At 41.5% G+C, this 24,895-nt stretch overlaps 2 protein-coding genes across 3 annotated transcripts; one reads left to right on the top strand and one right to left on the bottom strand.

Moving 5' to 3' along the window:
- Positions 1 to 1,177: 1,177 nt before the first annotated feature.
- On the top strand, positions 1,178 to 8,187 carry LOC121640650. Its single transcript, XM_041986453.1, has 20 exons — positions 1,178 to 1,328; positions 1,412 to 1,467; positions 1,542 to 1,631; positions 1,744 to 1,871; positions 1,956 to 2,093; positions 2,165 to 2,230; positions 2,307 to 2,477; positions 2,548 to 2,644; positions 2,720 to 2,922; positions 2,993 to 3,352; positions 3,433 to 3,547; positions 3,626 to 3,831; positions 3,911 to 4,028; positions 4,117 to 4,289; positions 4,775 to 4,860; positions 4,935 to 5,053; positions 5,136 to 5,283; positions 6,541 to 6,634; positions 6,715 to 6,803; positions 8,108 to 8,187. Exons 1-17 carry the CDS (start codon positions 1,306 to 1,308, stop codon positions 5,279 to 5,281), a joined length of 2,295 nt encoding a protein of 764 aa, XP_041842387.1. The 5' UTR covers positions 1,178 to 1,305; the 3' UTR covers positions 5,282 to 5,283; positions 6,541 to 6,634; positions 6,715 to 6,803; positions 8,108 to 8,187.
- arhgef15b (Rho guanine nucleotide exchange factor 15b) lies at positions 6,285 to 23,429 on the bottom strand. 2 transcript variants are annotated; one of them, XM_041986451.1, is made up of 16 exons: positions 23,120 to 23,429; positions 18,813 to 19,329; positions 16,215 to 17,183; positions 16,095 to 16,134; positions 15,829 to 15,896; positions 15,255 to 15,523; positions 14,674 to 14,834; positions 14,401 to 14,553; positions 14,090 to 14,219; positions 12,218 to 12,292; positions 11,840 to 11,932; positions 11,588 to 11,742; positions 10,845 to 11,021; positions 10,446 to 10,531; positions 10,252 to 10,356; positions 6,285 to 9,947 (listed from the first exon to the last, which is right to left on the bottom strand). In XM_041986451.1, exons 2-16 carry the CDS (start codon positions 19,222 to 19,224, stop codon positions 9,778 to 9,780), a joined length of 3,063 nt encoding a protein of 1,020 aa, XP_041842385.1. In that variant the 5' UTR covers positions 19,225 to 19,329; positions 23,120 to 23,429; the 3' UTR covers positions 6,285 to 9,777. The 2 variants fall into 2 exon arrangements, with proteins under 2 accessions (XP_041842385.1, XP_041842386.1); XM_041986452.1 differs by having other exon boundaries at positions 16,095 to 16,131.
- Positions 23,430 to 24,895: the final 1,466 nt, after the last annotated feature.

Raw genomic sequence — 24,895 nt, 5'->3', positions numbered from 1 at the left:
TGTACACACACACCAACCCCCAATAACTGAAGCATGAGCACTAAGGTTTGTCACCTGGAATGTATATGGAGCTGGTTCCAGGGAATCTTTAGTAGAAAAATCTACAGGCAAACATTGTTTTATTATAAGAGACACATTTGGCTAAAACATCAGCACATGTACTCAGAATGGCTCAGTTTCCTCACATGTTCTCAGGCTGTTATAACTCCAGACAGAGAGGTGTAGCCATCCTTTTAGATAGAGAAGTAAATTTAAACAGCACAGTTTTAGATCCAGAAGATAGATTTATAATACTTCATTTATCCATTCACAATCTTAACCTATGCATTACTCCTTTTTTCACTCCTGTTTTGCTTCACTCTTGGATCACCTAGACCAGTGATCAGGGCCATGGTTCTGCACTCTGTCTATCTTTGGGTGGGCCGGTGCCTGGCGGGGTCGTCAGCAGCTGTTCCTGAATTCTTGGGGCCTTCGTGGATTTTTGGAACAAACTACCAGTACAGATTTCCAGAGCACAGATTACCAGTAAGAGTAAGGAGATCTAAAATAACTAGCCAGCCAGCCTGCATTGATGGGGAGGAAATAGAGACTGTGCAGAACTAAAAATACCTGAGGGTTGTTGCCTTTTCTACCTCAGGCGACTCAGGTCCTTCAATGTCTGCAGTGACATGCTGCAGATGCTATCACACTGTCATTGCAACTGTGCTGTTCTATGCTGTTGTCTGCTGGGGGAGCTTCACTACAAACAAAGACTGTAGACGTCTGGACAAATTGGTTAAAAAGGCCAGTACTGTGGAGCTCGATCCCTATGAGAACAAAATAGGATCCAGCTACATTGCATCTACTTTACTGTATGATACTAAAAAAGCAGCCTCTGCAATCTGCTGCTCAGGGTCTTTTGTATCCTCTCTACAAATATAAATGATTAGGTCAGTCTTTGTGTCTTTCCACCCTTCCTTCCTTTGTATCTCAGGTTAGTGGGACTAACCAGAAAAAGAACTGATGATTTAAAATCAGAAATGAAAGGAGAGATTAGTTTGACACCTCATAACTCACACATCAACCTAGACAAACATCAATCAATCTAGTCACAAATCACCATGACTTAACGAGCTGCACATGTGGATGCATCTGCTGGTTGGTTGGTTGGTGAGGAAATGGGACCATAAAATCTGCTGTGTAAGAAAGTCCTGCACAGTGTGTGTTTGGTTGGGGATAGGTGGTTTTCTTAAGCTTGTGTTGGTCAGTAAGTGTAGTTTGCTAGCAGCTAAGCTAGCTTTAGACACTACTAACACATCCGCAGCCATGGCTTTGAGGTTCAGCATCAGGTAACTTGTTTTGGTAAAGCTTTACAGGACAGAACTTTGCACTTGGACTGAAATGTTTCACCACACATGTCTCTGTGTTGCAGTGTGGCTTTACTGCTGTCTGCATGGTCAACTGCAAGTTGTGACCCCCTCGTGGATGGTTGGTGGATGTTCATTTATGGAGTTGCAATACCTGGCACGTGATTTGTATCTAAAACATGTCTGTCCCTACAGGAGTCTTGCAAGTGGATTGTAATGACCGTTATTTCATGATGGCTGTTGATCTTGCCGTCACTGGAGAAGATGTTCGCTTTGAAGCTGTTGGTGAGTTTCTCCACAAAACTAGATCTGAAACTGAACTAGTGAGCGCTCTTCATTTTAATAGGAACTTCATGTAAATGTTGAGCTGTTGACCTAATGCAGAGATCTCTTACAGACAGAATAGGTGCCTACGCCATCACTGAGGACTATGCAGCAGAATGTGGCTACACCCTCAGCATTTTCCCTTTCCTGGGCCTTGTAGAGCTCAGAGCTTCATACTTCAGTTGTCACACGGACCAGAATGTACGTCCAATCTGGTGAAAAAAGCTTTTTGCAGCATGGTTAATGAAGCAGTCCCACCCACCCCTCATTTGTCCAATGTTTCAGGATGATGCATTCATGTTCAGATTCAACCTGATCACAAACGAGGAAGAAGAGGAGGTCATCTATGCACTGAACCAGACCTGTTCTCCCTCTGTCCCTTTCTCATCCAGGGAGGTTGTTTGTGAGGTCAACTACATGGAGGTGAGTTCATATTCTTCTGGTATTTTACTTATAGAGCAGATCCAGGTGTCTCACTACTGACTTGATTGCAGGTGTCTCTGAGGAGTGATCTTACCTGTTCTTCTGAGATGAGTGACGACTGGAATGCTCTTGGACCTGTACGTGTCAAAATGACCACTGAATTTTCACTTCATGAAGGCAAACCACTTGAAGGGTTGTGAACTCCTCTTCCAGGCCTACTGGTCATCCACTTCAGAGTGGCAGGTGACACTTCAAAAAGCAGATGAGGTGATGCCACCCATGAACCTCTCTGAAGCTCGTAAGCAGGGCTACATGTTTGACCTGAGCTATGGGCGGATTGTGTTTCGTACACCGTATGGACAACCTGACTCGTGCAGCACTGAGGTAAACCACTGAAGAAAGCTGTAAGCACAGTGCTGATCCAGGGCAGGGTTTATGCAGACTCTCTCTGCAGGTGAATGGCGTCGCAGTAGAGGTGGTCCATGCAACTCTGTTCTCCAGGAAAAGCTGGGTGGTCTTCTTGGTGGACCTGGTGGCTGCATGCTCCACAAGTAGGTACTGCTGTCTTTGCCTTGCATTGGCTGACTTGCTCTAGTTATGACCAGGCAGCTTCATCTTCTAAACAGATGAGGGATCATATGATGGTAGCTACATGGTATGGAAGGCTCCAGATGGTCTGTATCCCAGTCTGAATGGCACACAGATCAGTGTTGGCCTCAATGGGGACCTTGTGGAGCAGGCTGTTGCAGAGCAGATGGGTGTCATGGAAAAGAACACCACCACAGTCCACATCAGCATCCCCACTAATGCTGAGGGAGGGTACAGGAAGGTAAGGATGCATACATGCTGCTGGGTCATGAAGCTGCAAGTATTTTCATACCCCTGCACGTCTGTTTCAGAGCCTTGTGAATGGCAGCATCTTCGAGTTCTACCTGTTCCATCTGTACATGAGGCAAATCGCAGTGGATGAGGATTATCTGGAGACTGTGGTCCTGTATCACCGTATCCTGATCACTCCCCTCCTGCCCTGTCATCTGGTCACCGAGGAGCTGGCTATCCTGGAAGAAGGGCTGTTTGTGATCTTCCTGGGAAATGTCCCTGAAGATGTTGAGCTGACTTCTGTGCGGCTGAACGAGCAAGAATTTGCAGTGCCCTTCACCAATGACAGCAGCTACTCCATCACGAAGGTCTTCTATCCCAACAGCACCCACAGCTACACTATGACGGTGCCTCTCAACGACTCTGTTGTAACGCAGCAGGTAACAGTCTCCGTATCCTTTAGCATGATGGCATCTCCAAATGCAATGCTGGCTCCCACAATGAGATGATGTGTTCTTAGTTTTCTAGAGAGAACGCAACCATGCTGCACAAGCTGGATGTGAACTTCATGCTGACTATTCCTGGAAATGACCCGTATTACCACAAGGCATCAGTAATGGCATCAGTCAACATTTGTAAGTCTGAAGCCTCCAAGTTTCAGGGTCCAAGGTCTGTCCTGGTTCTGCAGTTAATGTTGACCCTGTGTTTGACAGCTCCTCCAGTCCTTGCTGCCGTCTGTACGGAATCTGGGATCAGCTTCAAGCTGGATCACCTGCCATCTCTCTCCCTGTGGGAGCTCACCATTGGCTCCAACGTGCTGACGCCAGAGCTGGCCGCCAAGCGGGGCTACACAATGACCAATGATAGCCAGAGTCTACTGCTCGATGTGCCACTTTTCACTCTGGGCTATGAATACAGGGTCAGTAGGGCAGGCGGGTCACTAGCAGCATCAGTTGTGTCTTGGGGTCCTGCAATGACTGCATACTTTTCCCCTGCAGAATATTACTGTAACTGGATTTCTTGGCACATTTGAGGTCCTTGTGAGGGATCGCAACACATCCAAGGTCCAGACTTCCACTGTCAAGACGTGTCGCTTCAATTCCACAGGGCTCGTCTGTAAGTGCGTCTTGTGGTGGTGGTGCCACAGCAGGTGGAGGTCTGCATGTAGTTGCAGCTCATGCTACTTCCTCTCCTCCTCCTGCAGTGTGTTCCACTGATGGCTGGATGACTGTGGTGGCTGACCTGTCTGCAGTCCTGCCCAGTGGGGAGATCCCAGCAAGAACCCACCTCACTAATGAGCACTGTGGACCCAGAGAAGCAGATGGCACCAGGGTGCTCTTTTCCTTCCCACTCAACAGCTGTGACTCAGCAGTCAAGGTAGTGCTGGTACAGTAGCTACATGACCATATAGGAAGATTTATGCTTGCGTAGCATCTGTATAACAGCCGTAGGCTCGGCATAGCTCCACAGAGGGTTGACTCTCACTTCTTGCACTCCTGCTATGCAGACTGTTAGGTGGAGGTACTCCCTTGTGATTGGTCAGTTTTGGATCATATGTTACTGGATATCTAAATTTTACATGGTAACTATAGTTTTTTTTTTTTTTTTTTTTTTTTTTTTTTTTTTTTTTTTTAAAAAATGATATCCAGTGGATCAAGCTGAGGGTGATTTAATTTTCTTCCACAAGCCAAAGACTCAACCATACTGGACTCAATTATTTTAAAACACTTGTGCCACCTTCAGATTATGAGAGGAAACTACAACAAACACGTACCCCCCCCCCCATGAGAACAATGCAGATGCCGCGCTAGCATAAGGGGACAAATTGGCCTCACTGACTTTCCTCTGCACCTCTTCCCCAGCTGACGAGGGGAAATGTGACCTATCGCAACAAGATTTTCTACAACCTCAATATGAACAACCTTGATGCTGATACTGCTACTGAAGGGTATGTACTTCACTTCACTATCCTCCTCCATCATTCGTACTTGCAGTGAGATGTTGAACCCTGTTGTCTTGAAGGGCGACTGTGCAGTGTGCGTATCCTCTGGCTAGCCTCCACCGCCTGTTCTCGGTGTACAGCTTTGAATCTGAAGCAGAAGGTTTTGGCAGAATTGCATATACCAAGCAGCCCACAGCAGGTACTTTGGAAGCTGGAAATGACTAGCACTCTAAATCACTGAAATTTGAATGCATCACTAATGGGTCTGTTGCACTCCACAGCAGATCATACCACAGTTGTTTCCCAGAAAACCAAAATGTCCATCAAATACCTGCCTGCCTTCCACACAACTGCTCACTACATCAAAGCTTTTAAGTCCCATAATCTTGCTGGTGCTTATAAGAAAAGTAACCATGTAAACTCTTAAATGTGAGTTTTGTTTTGTGTGTTGAAGGCCATTAATTTTTAGTTAAGTCAGACTTTATTAAAGATTTGTTTTTAAATCACTTTGTCTGTAAATGTGTGCATGGGTGTATAAATTACTTGACACAGGTTACATGGGAGATGCCAGTTTAAATTGCTCTTCAAAGCATGCTGTTTTCATTTTTTTTAAGATGGAAAATAACGATTGCCAATCCAATCCAAATATTGGAACAGAACTCTGGTTCACTTAAAAGTACCGGTATGTGTGCAATGTAGCATGAGGCATTTTACAACAACTCACTATATATTACTACCTACCAGTTGTGGTGTTTTCTGTGTGGGTGGAAGCGGTTAAATGGTATTTTCTGTTTTAAAACCTTGACGCAATTTAGGAAACTGGGGGCAACGTGTTCAACGAACTCCTTGAGGTCAACAGTTGTAGCTATTTGCCACGGACTCACCCCCACGTGCGTAGGTGTTCTAGCATTTTATTCTACCCATGGAATGTCGTACCTTTCTACGTATGCGCACATCACGAAAACTGCATTTCAATGTGCAGGATTATGAAATCTAGCTATACTAAAGTCCGTGTTTTTAAATGTACTTATGTGGCTTTCGTCAGTTTTACCTCGTGACAAACTAAAATTTCATATGTATTTTCATAGAAAGTGTAGGCCTAATTAACGTTTTATTGTGAAAACCTTTTTAATTCACGAAACGTTAATTTACTGTCGAGGCATCCTACCTGCCCAAATATAGGTTACTGTAAAGTGTCAAATTTATGGAATAATTTAGGCTACCTACACTAGTTTAGTGTAGATAAAAATGTGCTACGTATGATCCGACAGTGTAGTACACTGGCTCGTCCTCCCTTCATAAATATATTAGGTAGCCTTTGGGTTCATATAGCTACACTAAGGCATCACGTCTGTGTTAAGACTTTCGCGTTGTGAATTTTTTTTTTTTTTTTTTTTTTTTTTTTGTGTGTGTGTGTGTGTGTGTGTGTGTGTGTGTGTATAGAGTATTCATGTCAATATCTAGTCAGTCTAAACTGTGGAGTCGTTTAAACTATTGATCGCACCAAACTGAATTATGACATAGTACTGACAGGGTAGCACAGATCGACAGAACACCGGCGGACACAACTATCCGCGCTACATGAAACCACGATGAATTACAGTGAAGGACTTTCATTGGTAAGTGGATTTTGTATGAAACTTCATTTTCACGACGCGAAGGATTAAATTAGCTGTTTGTGTGCAGAGAATCGTGCCTCCCCTCTCTAACAGGACCTTGCAGCACTCCATGTCTCTGTACATGCCCCCATGTTTACCTTATCAAGGAGGCAGCCAAACAGGTGAATCACTTTACATAAATATTAGTCTCCGAAAAGGTTTCTGTCATAAAACACTACATTTGACTTATTTTTCTCTTTAGCCCACCCAATCATCCTTGCGGAGGTCTTCTATATTGACCCCACAGGGTGCTGCAGGAGGAGGATCCCTAAAATACAGACTGGGGTGACGGTAAGACCTACATCCAAAAACCAGCTGCAGTGGAGTCATCCACTTGCTCATTATGGGATGGAAACGTATCCAGATGTTACTCGAAATGTCAGCAAGCGTTAAATCAATCTTGACTGACTGCAATGCGTCTTGGAGTTACATCTGTGTTTATATTGTGAAGTATAGTCTGAAGTTGATTAAATTTGTGCAGCACACAGGCTGACATAGTGAAGTGATTCCTGCTTTGCCTGGTCTCTTTGTGCAGGGCTTATTGAGGGGATCAGACAGCAGGGCATATTTAATTAGATTGGCTATGTACTGTCAGACAGAGCTAAGACTCTAAACCATGGGGGTTAGAGTAAAATTGAAAGAGTTGGATGGATGCGGTATCAGCTGTATGTGTTAAAATGATAAATTGCATTCCTTGTGTATATGCAGCAAGTACAGCAGTTCTTGCCTATTACGTCTCTGATTAACATTTTATTTAGCCTACACAATTTTTAATTTATTGTAAATGCAGCACTGCAAAAGTTTTTATAAACCCTTTATTTATATATTGCTCCCCAAGGAGCCGGACTTTCTTGTAATGGTTTAAAGGTGGTCTTGAGCAAAGTCCTCTAGGTTTCTCGAAGTCCACTCCTTGACCATTTCCAGAGAACTTTTATTTTGTGTGTTTCTTAAGCCACTTAGCACTTGAGTGAATTAAATCAGAAAAAGACACTTAAAGGATGAAGAATGTTGTGCTTACACAACTTGGCAAAGAACCAATTTGAAACTTTTTCACTCAAAGCTAATAGCAGAAATATGCTATTTATTCCCATCTCTTTAGTTGCATCTTTGAAAATATGCTAAAAAAAAAAAAAACAGTTTGCACATGGTTACCAAAACTTAGAACTTGGTATATCTCAGTTCGGTGTGTAATTTGTGATTAGAACTTAGAGGAAACTTGACAGTAAAGTCTTCACAGGCAACAGAACAAAAGGCAGTTCAACATTTAAAGATGAGCTTTGGACAGTCCACCATGAAGTCTGGAGAACTATTCCTGAAGACTTAAAAAAAAAAAAAAAAAAAAAAAGAGCTTCTCAAAGAGGGTTCAGGTTGTGTTGAAGAATAAGGCTGGTTGGTTATACCAAACATTGCCTTTGATACTTATTTTACAGGATCCGTTTTTGCCTTGTATACCGTTTGTTTGCACATTTAAATAAATCACTGCACCCATTTTGTCTGGTTGGCACAATATGAAGAAATTAGGAGTGGTTCAAGACTTTTGCCCAGTATTGATGGACCCTCTTACTTGACAAAATTCAAATGTCTTTACTCTTCAGGTTTCTGGTTTCTCCCAGTTCCAGCTCAACACTCCTCAACCCATCATGTCACCCTGTCTGGCTGCACCAAATCGTCAAGACCCATTTCTACTTGGACAATACCCTACTAGGGACCTGGGAAGCCCTACATGGAGAATACACCCTCAGGTTCAATCAAGGCGGGCCATCATCCAGCTTACGCAAGAAGAGGACCAAGCCATTACTAACCTGTTGAAACTACACCACCAGGAGGAGCTACAACACCACGAGCTAATCACTGCTGCACATCCAGACCTCTCCAATGCTATTAACCCACCACCTTTCCTCACTGATCCCACACTTCAGGACTCCTCTGCAACTGAGGCAGCACCCAAGCAAGGAAGAGGTTGGTCAGAGTCAGAGCTAGAAGCAGCTAACACTCTCCTGAGTGGCTTCAACCAGGATCAGGGTGACTTTCTCAGAACCCCAGACCAATATAAAATGGAAACAACAGGTCTCAATACTCTGCTGTGCCAAAAAACTGAAATGCAACAAGATAGTGAGACTTTATCAGGATCTGTAACTTGTGACTCTCTCAAATGCGACTAGCTGTCCAATTTAGCCATGTCAGGGACAGTGGAGACGTTTGGCCTGAGGACACGAGTGTGGGTTACTGTTCATCAGTTCTTGAGAACAATCCATCACAGGCCATCTTCTGTCCTTAATTTCAAAGATAAAAAGGTAGATGAAAGGAACAGGAGGTTACGGCTCTGGAGGGGGATGTTGCATGTGCTTTTTAGCCTGTGATATTTTAACTTGATCTTGCAGTGATTGTGCAAAAATCCGAGGGTTTACTTTGAAATGTTTGTGTATTTTGAGGGACTGTTTTATTGTCCTGATTATTATGTAAACTGCAAGTTCAGCATTTTGTTTAAAGCTTTAGTTTTCTTGCACCTGTCACTGGGGGGTTTTTTTTTTTTTTTTTTTTTTTTTTTTTTTGTTTTTGACTGACTGCAGGCAAATATGCCCCCCAGGTCCTCAGATTTACCGGGTTAGAGTTCAGTAAAAATGTTAAACCATCAGGTAAGAAGATATTTTGTGTATTAAAAGTGCTACCACTGTTTGGAATAAGACAACTTCGTCTCATAATTTAAAACACATTGTACATTTCCAGTGTATCCATAGTCTTCAATGAGCACAACCTGCAGAGAGTGACATTTTTTCATAATGGCAGTACCTGCAACTCGGCATACCTTTTTACATGCATCGATACAGGAGTGGATAGTTGTGTTCCACTTCCAGACTGAATGAATGGAGACTTGTTTTTTGAAAACATGTTATCTTCTAGAGTCTTTCTACTTTGTATTCTGACCACCAGAGTGCCACTCCACTGGTTGTTTTAAGTGAAGAAGAATCAGACAACATTCATATGATGACGGTGACAGCATATGTGTTCACAGTAACACTCAACTCCTGTTCGAGGGAGTGGCGTTTGTTCAGTCTGCTCAAACAATGAAAAGGATGATTGATTGGCATGTGCATTTGGTGGATTCCTTCCACGTACATGATCTGCTTTGGGTTCTGAGCTACTTAGCTGCATGCAATCGTATTGCTGTATTGGTGATGGTTCATATGATAGTCCTTTTATCCATCGTTCCAGGCAGCAAGCATTTGTCTCCACGTATTGTCCTTTTTAGCAGGTACCACAGATCCTACTGAATGGAGCGGACCATGTTGCTGGTGACCAGGCCTGCAGCCTGAATGACCCTGTAGCGCTCGCGGAGGTTTCTTCTCCTCACATGCTCGTTGGTGATCTCTATGACGTTTGCCACGGGGAACCATCCCTTCTGACCGTCGGACAGCCGGTTCCCTTCGTACCAGCCTGGGAGGAATAAAAGGGAGGGGGGTAGAGGGAGGAGGACAAACAAGGGAAGATTGGAAGTTTCTGTGTCGTTCATGCAAGAAAGCTAAAACAAAATCAATAAACTGCTAAATTGGAGGGTTGAGGAGTGAGGTGGGGTATATAAACAGTCAAGGGAGGGAATATGTCAGTCATACAAAATCATGTCAGAAAACTGGACCATTTAAAAAAAAAAAAAAAAAAAAAAAAAATTCTGTACTGAAAGGAAGTCAACTAAAAAAATGAAAAAAGGGAAAGGTTTACGACCATTTTTGCACATACTTACCCTCATTGGTTTTGCGGATGATGTTGATGATCTCGGTCGGCTCGAGGGTGAGCTCATCTGCTTGCTGGGCGACGTACTGCTCTACACACTGCACCTGAGGGCAGTCTGACACACACATGCACACATACCCATAAACAATATAGCAGTATACAACACAAAGCATCTGCTGATGTGCATCGTGCTCTCCTCCTCACCCCAGTCTTCATAAACCACTTCATCTTCATCTCTGTCTGGATTGGAGGGGTTGGGGAAAGCTGCTAACCATCTGTGCATGTCGGACCTGTTTATTAAAAGTTTCAGATACACAACAAAACCGGGCCTTATATTTGTGACACATCATTGCTGGCACATGATTTTCATTGCATGCTTGAGTTTAAAGTTCATCCTCAAAACAGTTATGTAGATGGAAAACTCTTCTTATGGAAATACATTTTTTCCCTAACTTTTCTCATTTAGCAACACCTATTTAATAGTTGCTGCAGATTCATTAGAGGGGTTTTGGCTTGACATTGGAGCCTAATACATGACTGGGCAGGTGGTTGTGATGTTGTGAATGATGGAAGTACCCACACAGACAAAGGGTAAATACTCACTGGGAGGGAGCTTTGAAGAGCCGTTCCATCTGGCGTCCCTGATGGTTTTCCAGCAGGATGAGGTTAAAGCAGTGCTCATGTGGAATACCGCTGCTCCCGCCTTCATCGCTCTTTGGTGCAGGTGCAACCTGCACCAAAGAGCGATGGGCGTGGTCGAGCACCACAAACCGCTCCGTACTGTTAAAGACAAAATACACAGAAACGAAGGAAAAACACTGAGGTCATTTCATAAGAAAACCATGCATTTCTTTCATAAAGCTGAGTAAGCTGTTCATAGATTTCTCTTTCCTATTCCCATAAACTCATTTGGTACCAGTTCCTGTTATAGTTGGGGAAGTTTTGCCTGTTATGACACACATGCATAGAGTCGTGCTTTTGTTTTGAGGGTTTTTTGAGTTTTCATATACTACCGGCTGCAATCTCATGTGGGGTTTAAATACAAATACCAAACTCCTACCCACCTAAAACTTAATAAGAGTTGTAGTTGAGAAGGGTGATGACAAATTATAAAACATGATTTTGAATGTGAAATACATGAGTGCATAGTTCTTTATTGTTTGCTTCTGTCTTAACAATTAGAAACAAAGGTGGCTTATTGTGTAGGGTATAAAGGCTCTCATCTTAATAAGCTTCTTTTAGCAAAATAAGAATGATTCCAATCCTCATTTTCCTGTAAATGGTGTCACTCAGACTTTCTGTTCTAATGGATCTAAGCAAATTTTTTCCAGTCAATAAAGCCTAACCCCTTTTTGGCAGCGATGATGAGCAGATCGTTAAAAAGGAAGAAGTAGATGGGATTAAACTTTGCTCTCATGTTAAAGAGCGTTGCTCCTTTAGACATTTCCTGGAGCTCTCCCTTCTTCTCCAGGTATCTATTCTGGGAGATGATCGGGATAGCCTGATGAGGACAGAAGAAGAAGAAAAAAAAAGACGACATTAAATAAAATGTCTGCAAATATAATTTGTGCAAAGATTTATTTTATGCTTGAGCTCACCTTGAGCTTGTCAAACTCAAATGTTTGGGACAAATATATCAGCTCCTCCGTCTGTTTCATCCTCCCCACCTCTGTGTTACACGTGTCAATGATCTGCATGTGATTAAGAGTGAAAAAGACTAAATCAATAGATTCCTTCTCTTTGATGCTTAAACTCCTATTCCTCTCAGTTGTAAATGTTTCAAACAGGAGTATCAGTATCAACTCTGACTCAGTCATACCACCCTCAATGACTCACGGCCACCATTAAACTCATTCATCCAAATCTCTCAAAAGCACAATAACTGACATTGAATTTCTGAAGATAATGTGAACAAAGAGAGTCAAATTATATGGATTTGTATGCACAGAGGACAGTGAAGAGTGAGGGGCTTTTACCTTAGACACAGAAGCCAAAGCCTTAGAGGCTGCCTGCTCCTCGTTTGTCCCCTCTTTTGTTCTTTTTAGGATATTCTGAAATGACAGACAACAGTTTTCTATTTCTGCAACACTTTTTTCCATCTAGATGCAAAAAAAAGGTCATCAGGTGAAGGTAAGGTGTGTTTGCTTATAGGTCATAAAATACTAATGAGCCAGAGTAGGAAAGATTATTTCACAATGGAGACATTTCTTGCAGCTGAATACCATGGTGTACACAGATTATTGCCTCTCAGTGGCCATAAGAAGTAAAAGATAAGGGTTTATTTTTGCACAATAAACTCTGACATAACGTCAAATACTTAAGACAAACATCTAAAACTTGCAGAAGCAATAATGCCATGCTCAGTCTTTTGGGTTAAATTATTGTGAAAGTAAGTGAAATAATGAGAAAATGATTTTAGGAAAAAAAAAAAAACATTAAATGACATCACGTCTTGGTTGTTTGTTTGACAAAACACAAAGTAGTTATCAGCAGAGTAACTGATAAGACCTTATGCTCAGGTAGGTGGCCAACCAGGCAATGAATCGCAGTTTCCCACAATCCTTTGCTCTCAGGGTCCTTAGTTCCTCAGTTATATAACTGGTTAACATACATTATTTTAATACTGTCTGGATGAGGGCAAGAAAACATGTCAAACTAGAAGCCCTCAGGGAGTGCAGTCCTTCGCCAAGCAATAGGGTCACTCACCAGTAAAAAAGCCCACCTAGTACACCCTTACATTTTGAACCTTCTAGATCAACAGATCCAGAATAACAACATGATCCGGGTCAAACAATGTTGGATCAAAACATCTACAATGTCATCTTTTTATTTATTTATTTTTTTTCTGGGCATCATCTGATGAGTTAGAAGCAGGCAAAATTATCTCTATCTCTCAATAGTAAAGAATCATTAAAAAAAGATTCCTGGTCCAGATTACCCCCAAAATGTAATCACCTCTTCCTTTATTTAATTTCTGGCATTTCCTGAAAATTCTATCAAAATCCATCAGACAGACAAACTAAGACAGCGGAAAACATAAAAACAAAGAACAGAATGAGAAGAATGAAAGTAGAAAAAGCTTCAGGCTTCAGCTGTGCTCCAACACAGGAATGAGGAAGACTCTGCAGGTTGAGAAATTATCAGTTAAGTTACTAGACAACAGTATTCAGTAAACTTGAGCTGCAACTAGAAGACGGCCTGTTGTGTTGTTTTATAACGTGAACATGGCTGCAGTGAATGCAGGGGTCCTCTACCGAAGCTGCATCGATGCCAGAATGACCCGGCGTGGTTTCATTATTGACCTGTCCATGTGCAATACAATAAATCAATATCAGCTGACATCCAGCGCTCTTTTCATTACTTTAGCATTTCTAATAGTTCCCCCTCAAATTATTAATAGAAATAAATGAAAATAATTTATTTTTGTTATATGTTAGCTGATAAGTGAATGTAAGCTAGTAAGTATTTGACATTTTCTATTTGAAATATAAGCCCAAAGTAATCCCACGTGCTAATCATTTCATTATTATTGACGCTGTGTGTACTTCCAAATAATAAAATGAATTTATTATAGTTGTATATTATTATTGTGTATTATGGTTTATGATGTGCTAAATATGGTGATGAAATGTGTGGAAGTTTCACAATGGACAAATGCCTTAGGACTAGTTTTAACTTCAAAGTAATTATATCCCTAACTTTTACCCCTCTGCTGAGTCCAAAGGTATCTCATGTCATATTAGATAAATTCAGAGCTGATGGGGAGAAGTTAGAGACGGGGTTAAAATGAAAAATTCAGCAGATGATTTCTTTGCCACAAAGATTTGTATCCATATGACGCTCCTCACCTCAATGAGCATTTTGATACGAGTTATTCTCTGAAAGGGCAGCAGCAAGAAGGACATGAAGGGCAGCCGCTGGCAATGCGGCGACTCCTGAAGGCGAGTGATGACTGCAGCAAACTGCACGTTGTTCTTCCTGAAAACGCACACAGAAAGGCGGACAGAAGTGTTATGCTATGTATTCCTGTAAGTCAGTACAGTTAACACCCAACCGGCCTGCATTCCTTACAGTTTGTACAGAGCTATCTTATCATGGCAACACAGCCTCTGCTTTTTTTTTTTTTTTCAAGAAGCAAGAACAGACAGCTGTTTCTCACATGAGCGCAGTGTAGGTCTTTTCCTGGTAGATCTGGTTGCGGACGTAGTCAATGTAGGCAGGGAAGTTATGCTGGGCGTGGTAGTGGATAATGTCACATATGTCGGAGAAGACTATGTCCTTGAATATGCGGTCCTCCAGGTCTTTCAAGAACCTGCAGCATTAAACAGCAAAAGATTCACTGAAAACCTCTGTAACAGCTACACCAGTATTTTCTGTTGCAGCTCAAATCTTTTTTCTTTCTCTCTTTATCCTTTCTGGTGCCACCTCTCACCTCTCGCTGACCTCCCGCACCCTCAGGATGTTGGAGAAGAGAGTTTTCTTGTCTCTAACGATCATTGTTTCTTCCAGCTCCCGGCTGTTTTGGAAGTGTTCGGTCAGAACGCGTAGGGATCTGAGGTAGGAGGCTTCAGAGGTCAGAACCTCAAACATGCTCTGGCAGCGAGAAGGTAAACAATGTCACACATTTTGGATATAAATGAGGCAGAAATAATCAACAGAATCCTGGCTGTAGTTTCGATGTCTATAACACCTAACACAGTCAAGTCTTGCCAAGAATCCACCCCTTCCTGTACTTAAATGGACTTTTTTTCATTGAAAGGTTCTTAGAAATCAAGAAAGTTTAAAACCATAGCTGTAAAAGCTTTCATGAGCTCATTATTGGGTGAATTAATATTATATTACAGCAGTAAATTATACATTAAGGCAGAATAGACCTTCACATATTTAAAAGCATCACATTATCACTTTAAGATGTAATTTAAAAATTGATCCTGCATCTCCCATTTCTCCTTTTAGCTTTATTGATTTATTTTTATGGAACCCTCCTCCGTCCATTAGCCTCTTCTTCCTCACCTCCTGGTACTTGCATTGTTCAGAAGTGAGCTTTTCCAGTACTCCACTTTCCAGTACAGTAGGCAGGTCCTGCCACAGGGTGCTCTGGCCCACTGTGGGCACAGGACTGCCCCTGGGTCCTCCATTTGAAGTAGCTGTTCCAGTCCCGCTACGACGGGCTGTCCAGTCCATAGCATAGTCTGCACTGGTTTTACTGATGTTGCGGCAAACTGTCTGCCGACGGATCTCCTTCGTGATGACGGTGGCGCGGTAAGTCTGGTACAGAGGTTCTGAGCAGAAACACGTCAAAAAATTCCTCAACACTGCAGCATGTAGCCAATACATGTTTGTGCTTTGATTGCAGGGTTGCAAGTTTCCTAACAGACTCTAAAATGTCATTGCTCAGCAGGACAAATCCAAAGACAAGCACCTTGTACAGGACTGGTGGGTATATGTGTAATTTACATAGGTGAAAAAGCTGGTGTAGTGGTTTAAATTATGTTTTGTGGCTCATATTAATCATCTGCAATACATTGGCATGGTTAACACACTGCTGTTGCATCCTGTTAGGTAGCAAAAATGTTCTCATCCTTACCATCCCGAAGGCGGGATTCAAAGATAAATGAATTCTCCCTCCTGAGAGAGTCCCTCCTGTCTGGGGGTCTGAAACAAGAAGCATGGATTAAGACATAAAGGACGTTAACCAATACAAACTGACACAGTTATTGAACCCCTGATGTCCCTAAAAACATTACCAGTCACTTAATGGATTGGTATATGGATTTTTTGTTTCTTTATGTGATTAGATGAAAAACAGAAATATATAGATTATTTCCAGATTTAAAAAGGGTGATGACTCACAGTTCTGTGTGGTCTTCTTCATTTCCACCATTTTCCTCTGCTATTCATAGAAAAAAAAATTAGATTGTGGCATTGCTTTTAGTTTAGCCAAAAATTGAAAATTTAAAGCTCAACTCTAACCTTTTATCTGTCCAAGGGATTGCACCGAGGCACTGCTGAGCCTCCTGGGGTCTGTCTTTGGTGGTGGAGGTGGGAGTCTGTGGGGCACCAAGGTGCTGCTTGGGGGTGCTGTGTGGGTTCGCTGTGGGCTCAGCCCACTGGCAGTGGAGCTGGTGGAAGAGGATGGTAGCAAGGAGCGCCACTCCTCCAGTGTGGGTTGGGGGAGAGGAATGCCGCCCCAGTGCCCTAGCGTGAGGCTGCGGCTGTCCTGAGTCATGGGCATCCTCGGCGGGATAACAGGCGGAACATTGTCTGGGCTTAAGATGGGTTCTGTGATGTCCTGAAAGTCGGATGTGGTGTCTGAGATGCTGTAGGTAAGTTTAGAGCGACGGGGTGGTTTGCGCACTTTGATTTGAGGAATGTCCAGCAGCTCTTTAGCCACAGGTGTGATTATTTTAGGAATGGGGTCAGCCACTGGAAGCGCAATCTCGTAAATATTTTCATCTTCGTTTTGGGAGGGATGGTTGATATGTGGCGACTGAGCATGTTTTGGAGGAACAGGGGGTGACTGACAGCGAGAGGTAACAAGGGAGGTAATGACGGAGTGAGGGCCCGGGTCAGAAAGCCTCCTGTGACTGTCCGCAATCAAAACATTCAAAGAACGCTGGAACTTTGCTTTTTCCTGAATCAACACCTGTTTCTCATCAACCACAGAGGTCTGGTCCACCTCGTCCCCTTGTTCACTGTCCCCTTCTCCTCCTTGCTCTATCTCCACATCCTCCTCTGAGTCCTCCTCCTCTCCTGCATCGTCCTGCCCACATTCTTCCCAGTCCAACGGGACCCATATTAGTTTCATGCCGGGCCGCTGAAGGTGACACGCACAGCTGCAGCCTGGGTCACAACAGGGACCGAGAGGAGTGTCTGAACTATGTTCCACCTCCACTTCACCTCCTCCCATCAGATGAACCTCCACTTCCTTTCCATCAGGCGCTGCACCAAAAAGAAGAAATAAAGTGTTTTATAATTTGTATAAAAGAGGAAAGTAAATTATTGCAAACTTCTCAACCATCTCCCTGCAGAGGATGGAAAAAAATTAATAATTTCTCCTCCTGCTAATGGATATAAGTTAACTATTTTTTTCCTTATTACGGTGGACTGTCAAGTTAGTGGTTCATCATTTTGCTAAAACAGCGTGACTCAAAGATCTTTCTTCAAATATTCATGGGTAGGGGGGAAATGCAGCTGGAAAAAACTAATACTGGCAAAATGAAATGGAAGAACTGGAGTGAGGAGAGATTTGTGAATATAGGTGAAGGTAAATGTAAGCTAGCATAACTGGAAAACAATACAACAAGAAAAAAAAATGATGACCTCTTCTCATCATAATGCCTCTTGCAATGCGAATGTCAGTCGGAGTGGCAGTCTGGAAAAATGTGTTTTCATATTTTGACATTTTACATGAACTAATCCATTTGCATTTTTAACAATAGTAAAGGAACTTGTGAAGAGAATATTTCTGTTAAAGCTGGCATTGATTAAAGCTTTCTGTTTCAAACAGGGAACCAAAACAAGGGAAGTGATTGTGTGTACAATAAAGGAGGGGACACAAATTTCCTATCTTTGGGTTCTTCTTTTGTTGATTTGAGGAAAAGGTGATCACAAGTTGGCAAACATGTCAATGAGCCACAGGTTTAAGTGTTAACTGTTTCCTAAGACAACGTAGGATCGTTAATGTGTCATAATGTTTTATCAAACTACTTCCTGCACTAACATTTCTTTGTCCTTTCTGTATCACTGGAACATCAACTCTTACACAAGATTTTTATTATGACTGAAATAAACTTGTATGGCAACACTTGTGTTTCATCTCCAGCTGAATGTAAACAGAGCTCTCTCTCTCTCTCTCGCTACTTTCACATTTGTCACTCTAAGTAGAGAGCACCCACCCACTTTCTCCCTTTATTTCACAAAAACACACACAGGTGATCAGATGACTGACCTGTTTATTCTGCCAGGACCAGAACGGTCAATGATGCCACACCTGGCTGTTTGAAAACTCCCTAACTGCATCGTGCATCTAACTCTAAAGCCAATCAGTGCTGACGCACTCTTATGAAATTTTAGATTTTCTTTGAGGTTCAAGGATGAAACTGATGTGAAACTACACCCAGTCCTGAGAATATTAAATGGGAACCAGCTTCCTTTGTGCTGCAGGTTGTGTGTGAGCTGGTCAGATATAGGAACTAAAAATCATAGAATAAAATGAAATACAATTCATGTTATCTGACTTGATCTCATCAAGTTTAACAAGTTTAGTCTGAATGTTTTCAGCATTAGTTTGTTCATTTTGTCAGCTGGCAGGAGTTGGAGTTGGAGCATAGGTCATGACAGGAACTCATTCAAGTTGGTGCACATCTGAATCAGTTTTTTGTTACAACCACAAAATTGGGAAATGGATGAGTTTGTCTTTTCCAGTCAGAAATTTTATTTTCAATTCATTTTAATGGAACAAATACAACTTTATTCAATTAATAGTGAATAAAACAAAAGTAGAAATGCATGAAATTATTAGAAAAAATATTAAAAAGAAGTTTCAGAGTCAGCTCTGACTCACTGTACCTGATCGACCTCCTTCTAAGCTCAAACTTTCGCCCTCCTCTCCTCCCATGCTCTGCTTCTGTTTCTTCAGGAAGTGGCTCCTCTTCATGGGCAGCGGGGGCGCAGGCTCCGCCCCTGTCTGAAGCTGAAGGCTGAGGCGGCGTGGTTTGGGCTTAATCGAAGGCGGCCTTTTGAACTTTTGATTCGATGTACGTTTTGCATTACCACTGGCTGTCTGTTTCCCAGGTTCACTGGACTTGCTGAACTTGTTTACTATATTCTTGACCTTTTCTCCAGAGAGGCTAGGACTGTGGACTCTGTCTGAAGGAGGAGGGGAGATGGATTGTACTGATGGTTTAGGAGGGATATCTGGTTTGGTCTTGACCTCTGACTTAGGGAGTAAAGGAGATGTGGGCTGTTCCTGAACAGACATGGTAGCTGGAGGGTGTCTTGCCTTTTATTGTGAATTACTCCCTACCTCGGCCAATCAGAGGCAAGTCCTTGAGGGCAAAGGTCAAAGTCAGGATGTCATCATCACCTGATGAGCAAACAGAAAGGAAAAGATGAGTGAATCCATTTGCAGTTGATAATAAACTTTTACAACAGGGATGTGAACGCAACATAATTCAGTTCTACAAACTAGTGTAATCCTGAGTCTGAATTGAGCTCTGAGCTATAAATCCACCACTTGAAAGGCTTAATCAGACATAAACTTTGCACAGTAAGAAGTCCACTCCCGAATCTTAAACAAAGTAAAATCAGCTGTGTAAGCACAAGCAAAATCCACCGCTGTCTGCAAAGAATTTGCTTTTCTATTCTAAAGTTTCATCATATATTTGTACAACTTCTCTGTTATTTATTAATGACTCAGAGCTGAAAAGCATGCTCTTTTTCATTCATTCACTACTTTCACAGCCGTGCTGTCATCAGCATCCAATTACGCTGATGACCTGATGTTGATCTGCTATTATATAACATTTGAGAGAAGGTAGGAGTCAGTGAAGGAAGCCTTGTTACAGAAAGATATGGCAGAGTTGAGATTATTTTCATATTTGTATATACAGCTTAAACCTCTGTAAATCAGTGTGTGGCATATTTGCAAAAAATTGCATGTGATACACACGCTCAGTAAGGTTGGTAAATGGTCTGTATTTATATAGCACTTTGCCATCCACACACTGATGGCAGAAGCTGCCATGTAAGGTGCTAACCACAACTCATAAGGAGCAATTTGGGGTTTAGTGTCTTGCTCAGGGACATTTCGACATGAGCTCGACATGCCGAGGATTGAATCGGCATCCCTCCAAGCTACAAGACGACCACTCTACCCACTGAGCCCTACTGCCCCCAGGTTAATAGTTAACAAGTGTCTCAATAAAAGTGTATTATCCGCTACATCATCCTCTCCATTGCTGTCCTGACAGTTTGAATAGCCTCAAATTCAGCTATAAGTCAAGCACTGACTTATAACTCCAGTTAACCTAAACTGATTTAACGCCTCAAGTCAAATACTGAGGCATTTCAATATTCGAAGCACTCTACTCATTCAAATGAACCAGCCAAACCAGACTTCCCTCTATAAAAAATGTCTATAAATAGAAACATGATGACAATACAGGGAAATTTCAGCTTCCCCTCTTGGTGACCAAATGGCCACGCTGCAGATTCTCCTCAACATATGTTTTTTTTTGACGTGCGTGTGACAGCTGAATACCAAACTAAACCAGGGTTAGTCATCCTCTGAGTCATGCAGAAATTAAATGTTACTGTTCTGCTTTTTAGGACTCCTAGATGAATACATTAAACACGCGGCTGCAAACATGGATTATTTCACACAGATCACGTGAACCACTAAAACAAAGCAAATACATCCAAGATGAAATGATCAAAATGTTAGTCTGCAGAGAAGGAAAATGATGAGAAATCCATGTCATTGTTGGCTGTTTTTGTTCACTCAAATATCTGCAGAAAAATATTACACGCAGCTTGAAATGACTTGATGAATGTTGGAGTTGAAGATGTTTTGATTGAATGAAATAACTGATTGTGATAATTGTAACTCGCTGGCTGCGGCTTCTAAAACATAAACACTGAGTTTACTGCTGATTACTGAAAATCCTCCCTGGGTGTGATGGGAGTTTTTAACCAACAATAACTGATCATTTAAGTAATTAATGTCAAAAGCACATTAAGTACTGATTATATTATCGACATGTGTTCATCTGATTTCTAAGGGAGGCACTGCATCAGTTTTTAAAAGCAAGGGGCTGGTATTTGGAGATTTAATAGCTCCCTCTTTCTGCAACTTAGTTTAAAAATAATATTAAAAAATGGCACTATACTGCAAAATGTATAGGACCAAAAAAGAAACAAAAGAAAAAATGAGGACTTGAGGAAGATTTGTTGTTGAACAATCTTAAATCATAACTAATTTATTTAAAAAGCAGCAACTACAGTTGAGCAAAGGGCTGTTCACAACATTCATAATAGTACATGGTTACAGTCTGAAGTCAAATTAAAATGAAGTGGTTCCCAACCTGGGGTCCGCACATTAGAGCCATTGTGATTAATGTTCACAAATTGTCCCTATTTTAATAAATAAAAGTAAGGCTGTATGTTCATTTAACTTTGGCTTTATCAAAGGACAGGACTCAACCAGAATACATTATTTATGGTGAGAAAATTACTTTTATAAGCCTAAAACCAGCATGGTTTCAGAAGAGGGTGAAACCAGGATGGCATTTTAGTATATGCATAAAGAGGATCCCCAAGGAAAAAAAAAGGTTGGGAACCACTGGGTTAGGTCGTATTGTAAAGAATTGTATTGTATTGTCAGTATTAATAGGGACTAACACTGGTAAACAAAATCATCACAGCCATAAATCTGCTACAACTTCTTGACTTGAAAACTAATGTCAGTAAAGTGCAACCAGGAGTTAAAACAAAGTGCACCAACAAGTCCGACCAGTTTGAAAGAGATTCATACATTCAATAAACTGGGTGTCACATTTCAGTGTGGCAAGGACAAACAGTTGTCCATAAAAGATTTGATTATAATAACAAGATTATAATTGTTTTAAGATATTTTTCAGAATAAAACAAATCTCAGGCTACAGCAGTGGGTATGTGTTGGTGAGAACAAGTCTTTCCAGGTTAATTATCACTGTGCAATGAGTTACAATTATACTCCAAACAGGAGGGAGTGTTCTCTCACAAAGCAGCCATCCAGACAGATTCTGATTATGTGTTAGTGCACTTAAAGATAAAATGAGACACTTACATCTCCCCCCTCACTTTCTTTTAAGCTGATCCCACAAAACTTTCACCTCTTTTGTCTCCCTTAGTTCAACTGACCTGGTTAGCTCAATAGCTACATCCTCAAGTTAACCAGTTGTCTGGACCCTGTACACACCGAGGCTGGGGTCAGTGGGCCAGTCATTCATTCATCCCCTCAATATTATTTGTGCTGGTAAATCCAATATCAGATACGGTGTGACCCCCTTAAATCACACTGGCTTGAGAACAATCACTATAATGCTTAAAGAGGGTGACCATTAACACAGTTCCCCGTGTGTGCGTGTGCATGTGTGTGTACAGTATGCCATCTGCTCTAAAGACTAATGGTCTCGTGTGTATACAAAATGGGTAGGGGGTGACTTAAGAGTGCTACTCTGCACGGCCACCATCATCCAGTACATGTAATGAGAGTGTAAGCTCCACGTTGGCCAGGAAGAGGACAGGGTGACTCGGGAAGGAAAATGGAAACACAGAGAGGGTGGGAATACAGTAAAAAATATTGATATAATGTTGGTGAAATTAAATCTGTAAGAAGTGATTTTTTTTATATAAATCCACATCTTAACATCTAATTAAAATGATCTGTAAGGAAATCTATCATTTAAGACATCAAAAGCTGTCAGACATGGTTGTATTTAGTGGGAAGTATGTTTTGCTATTATTTTATTCCATTTTTATTAATACATAAAGGGCATTAGCATTTGAAAAGTAAAGCTAGCCTGCAGCTTGCCTTGCCTGCTATACATTAGTAACTACTATTTTCTCACGTTAAATAACTAGAATAATGTTGTTTCTAATATCTTCTAAGCGTCCAATTCTGCTGTAACACTAAAAACGAAAAAAGAAAGTAAAACGCACGTTCATTGTAGTGAAACAGCCACTGTTATCAAGTTTAATCTTTACAAGTATTTCTGTGGTTTTCCAGGAGGGAACAGGTGCCACTTGAACAAACACCCGCTAAACTAACAATATTAAAAACAATATAACCATTAAAACTCTAAAATCCAGAAGAAAGAGAAACAAAAACTTACCAGCATTTAACAAATGTCTAAACCTTTTTCTTCAGTCATGCGTCTCTGCTCTTTCCAGTCCAACAAGGTGTAGTTTGTTTGGCAAGTAAAGCCTCAGGGTTGAACAGGTCCGAGGCGCAACTACACTCATGTACGTTGAACTTAACTCATCTTGAAGAAAGATAAAACTGTAGTGAAAATGGAGGAAAATCCGTCCAGTCAATGAAAATCTGTTCAGTTCATTATTGTTGCGCTAACAGGCGTGTTGTCTGCGCACCCATCACCCCTCTGCTGTTGTCTCGTCTTTGTTACCAGCTGCATGTGAGAGCTGCGGACGGAGAGACCGAGAGTACCGACCAGCCCCGCCCCCCCCCCGAGCTGAACCCCAAGTTACACATGGTGAAGTCAATCACTTCCGGTGATGGATTTCAAAGTAAAAGCAAAGGCAGGACACGACAAGACACAACATATAAGCAGGGTACAAATCTTTTCTCTCAATGTCTCAATGTCAAACAACTTACTCTGAAGAAACAAGAAATATTGGCAATTTAACAGTTAATTAATCTGACAAACAGGGACCTCAGTACCATGTAGGAGAACCATATACAGCCACAACAGCCTGCCATCTCCTCATCTTCTTCCTCCTGGTCACCAAATTGGTCACACACTCTCCAATAAGGGGTACCCCAATTTTCAGCCAGCATTTGTTACAAGTCAGCCAATGTGGTTGTGTTGGTCAACTGGCACCCTAGCTGATTGTACAAGTATCTAATGGGGTTGAAGCCAGAATTAGAGCTTCTGAAGCTAGTCGATAAACCCCGCTCTGTGGGGGCAAGTGCTTTCATCTTGGAGGATAGAGTTCAGTCCTGGACTGTGCAGATGTGGGACTGCCACTGGTTGCAGATTTTCATCTTAATATCTCTCTTCAATACCTCAAATGATGACAAGCCTTGTTTTTCATCACCATCATACTGCCTCCATTCAAAGCTGTTACACTATCGGTGCAGCAATCAGCAGAGCGCTGTGCATCTCTGCACACTTTGACCCTACTATCTAACTAATTGTTGTTGCAGGGTCCTCAACCTGTAAGGCTCATAGGCGCAGCTAATTAGGTACTGATTTCAGAGGCTCAAAACAAGAGTCAGAAGCAGAATAAGCTTCTTAGCATTGTTAAAAAAGATTCAGCATGTTTTTCATGAGCACAACACACACACTCAACTCTGCTGCTCATCCTGTAAAAGCATTTTCCTGACAAACATGCCACCATTTGAAAGGGATATAAACAGATTTTCCAGGAGTAGAAGATTTATTGCCAAGAACCATTATCACAAAAAAAAAAAAAAAAAAAAAAAATCCAACAAACATACATTTGCTTGCCTTTTCCTTAATTTCTTTTGTTTACATAGGCTTATATCTAATATGTTTTTTCTCTTCTTAAAGATGACAGCCAAGCATTGAATGACATGTTAACAACCATCTCCATAAGATCCTCTGGAATATAAAAGGGAATAAAATGTGTAAATGCTATTGAAGTGGAAATTTAGTGAAATGACACTGAGTTTGAAAAAACGTGAGAACATTTTCTTTAGATACATACCTGCAGTAAATACATACCTGATAAATAAATGACTGTGATGCTGTTTGCTTACTTTTATTAATTAGACAACCAATTTTGATATTGCTGGATTGTCCTGAATTCAAATTTTCCTAAGTATAAAACATCAAATAAGAAATAACTGAATGTGCTTATATGTCTTCTCCACAAGCCTTAAAAATGATCATGATAAAAATTATTTT

The sequence above is a fragment of the Melanotaenia boesemani genome, chromosome 5, assembly GCF_017639745.1.
Source record: "Melanotaenia boesemani isolate fMelBoe1 chromosome 5, fMelBoe1.pri, whole genome shotgun sequence".
In the NCBI taxonomy this organism is placed as follows: domain Eukaryota; kingdom Metazoa; phylum Chordata; class Actinopteri; order Atheriniformes; family Melanotaeniidae; genus Melanotaenia; species Melanotaenia boesemani.
The sequence above is the reverse complement of the archived record's forward strand: the minus strand, read 5'-3'. Positions and strand labels throughout refer to the sequence as shown.

Coding starts and splice junctions, on each gene's coding strand:
- arhgef15b (XM_041986451.1), bottom strand. CDS start 19,224: ATGTCTGTTCAGGAACAGCCCACATCTCCTTTACTCCCTAAGTCAGAG. Junction 11,933..12,217: donor CTTTGGCTTCTGTGTCTAAG/GTAAAAGCCCCT, acceptor AATCACATGCAG/ATCATTGACACGTGTAACAC. Junction 10,357..10,445: donor AGTGGTTTATGAAGACTGGG/GTGAGGAGGAGA, acceptor TGTGTGTGTCAG/ACTGCCCTCAGGTGCAGTGT.
- LOC121640650 (XM_041986453.1), top strand. CDS start 1,306: ATGGCTTTGAGGTTCAGCATCAG. Junction 2,094..2,164: donor GTGAGGTCAACTACATGGAG/GTGAGTTCATAT, acceptor ACTTGATTGCAG/GTGTCTCTGAGGAGTGATCT. Junction 2,923..2,992: donor CTGAGGGAGGGTACAGGAAG/GTAAGGATGCAT, acceptor CGTCTGTTTCAG/AGCCTTGTGAATGGCAGCAT.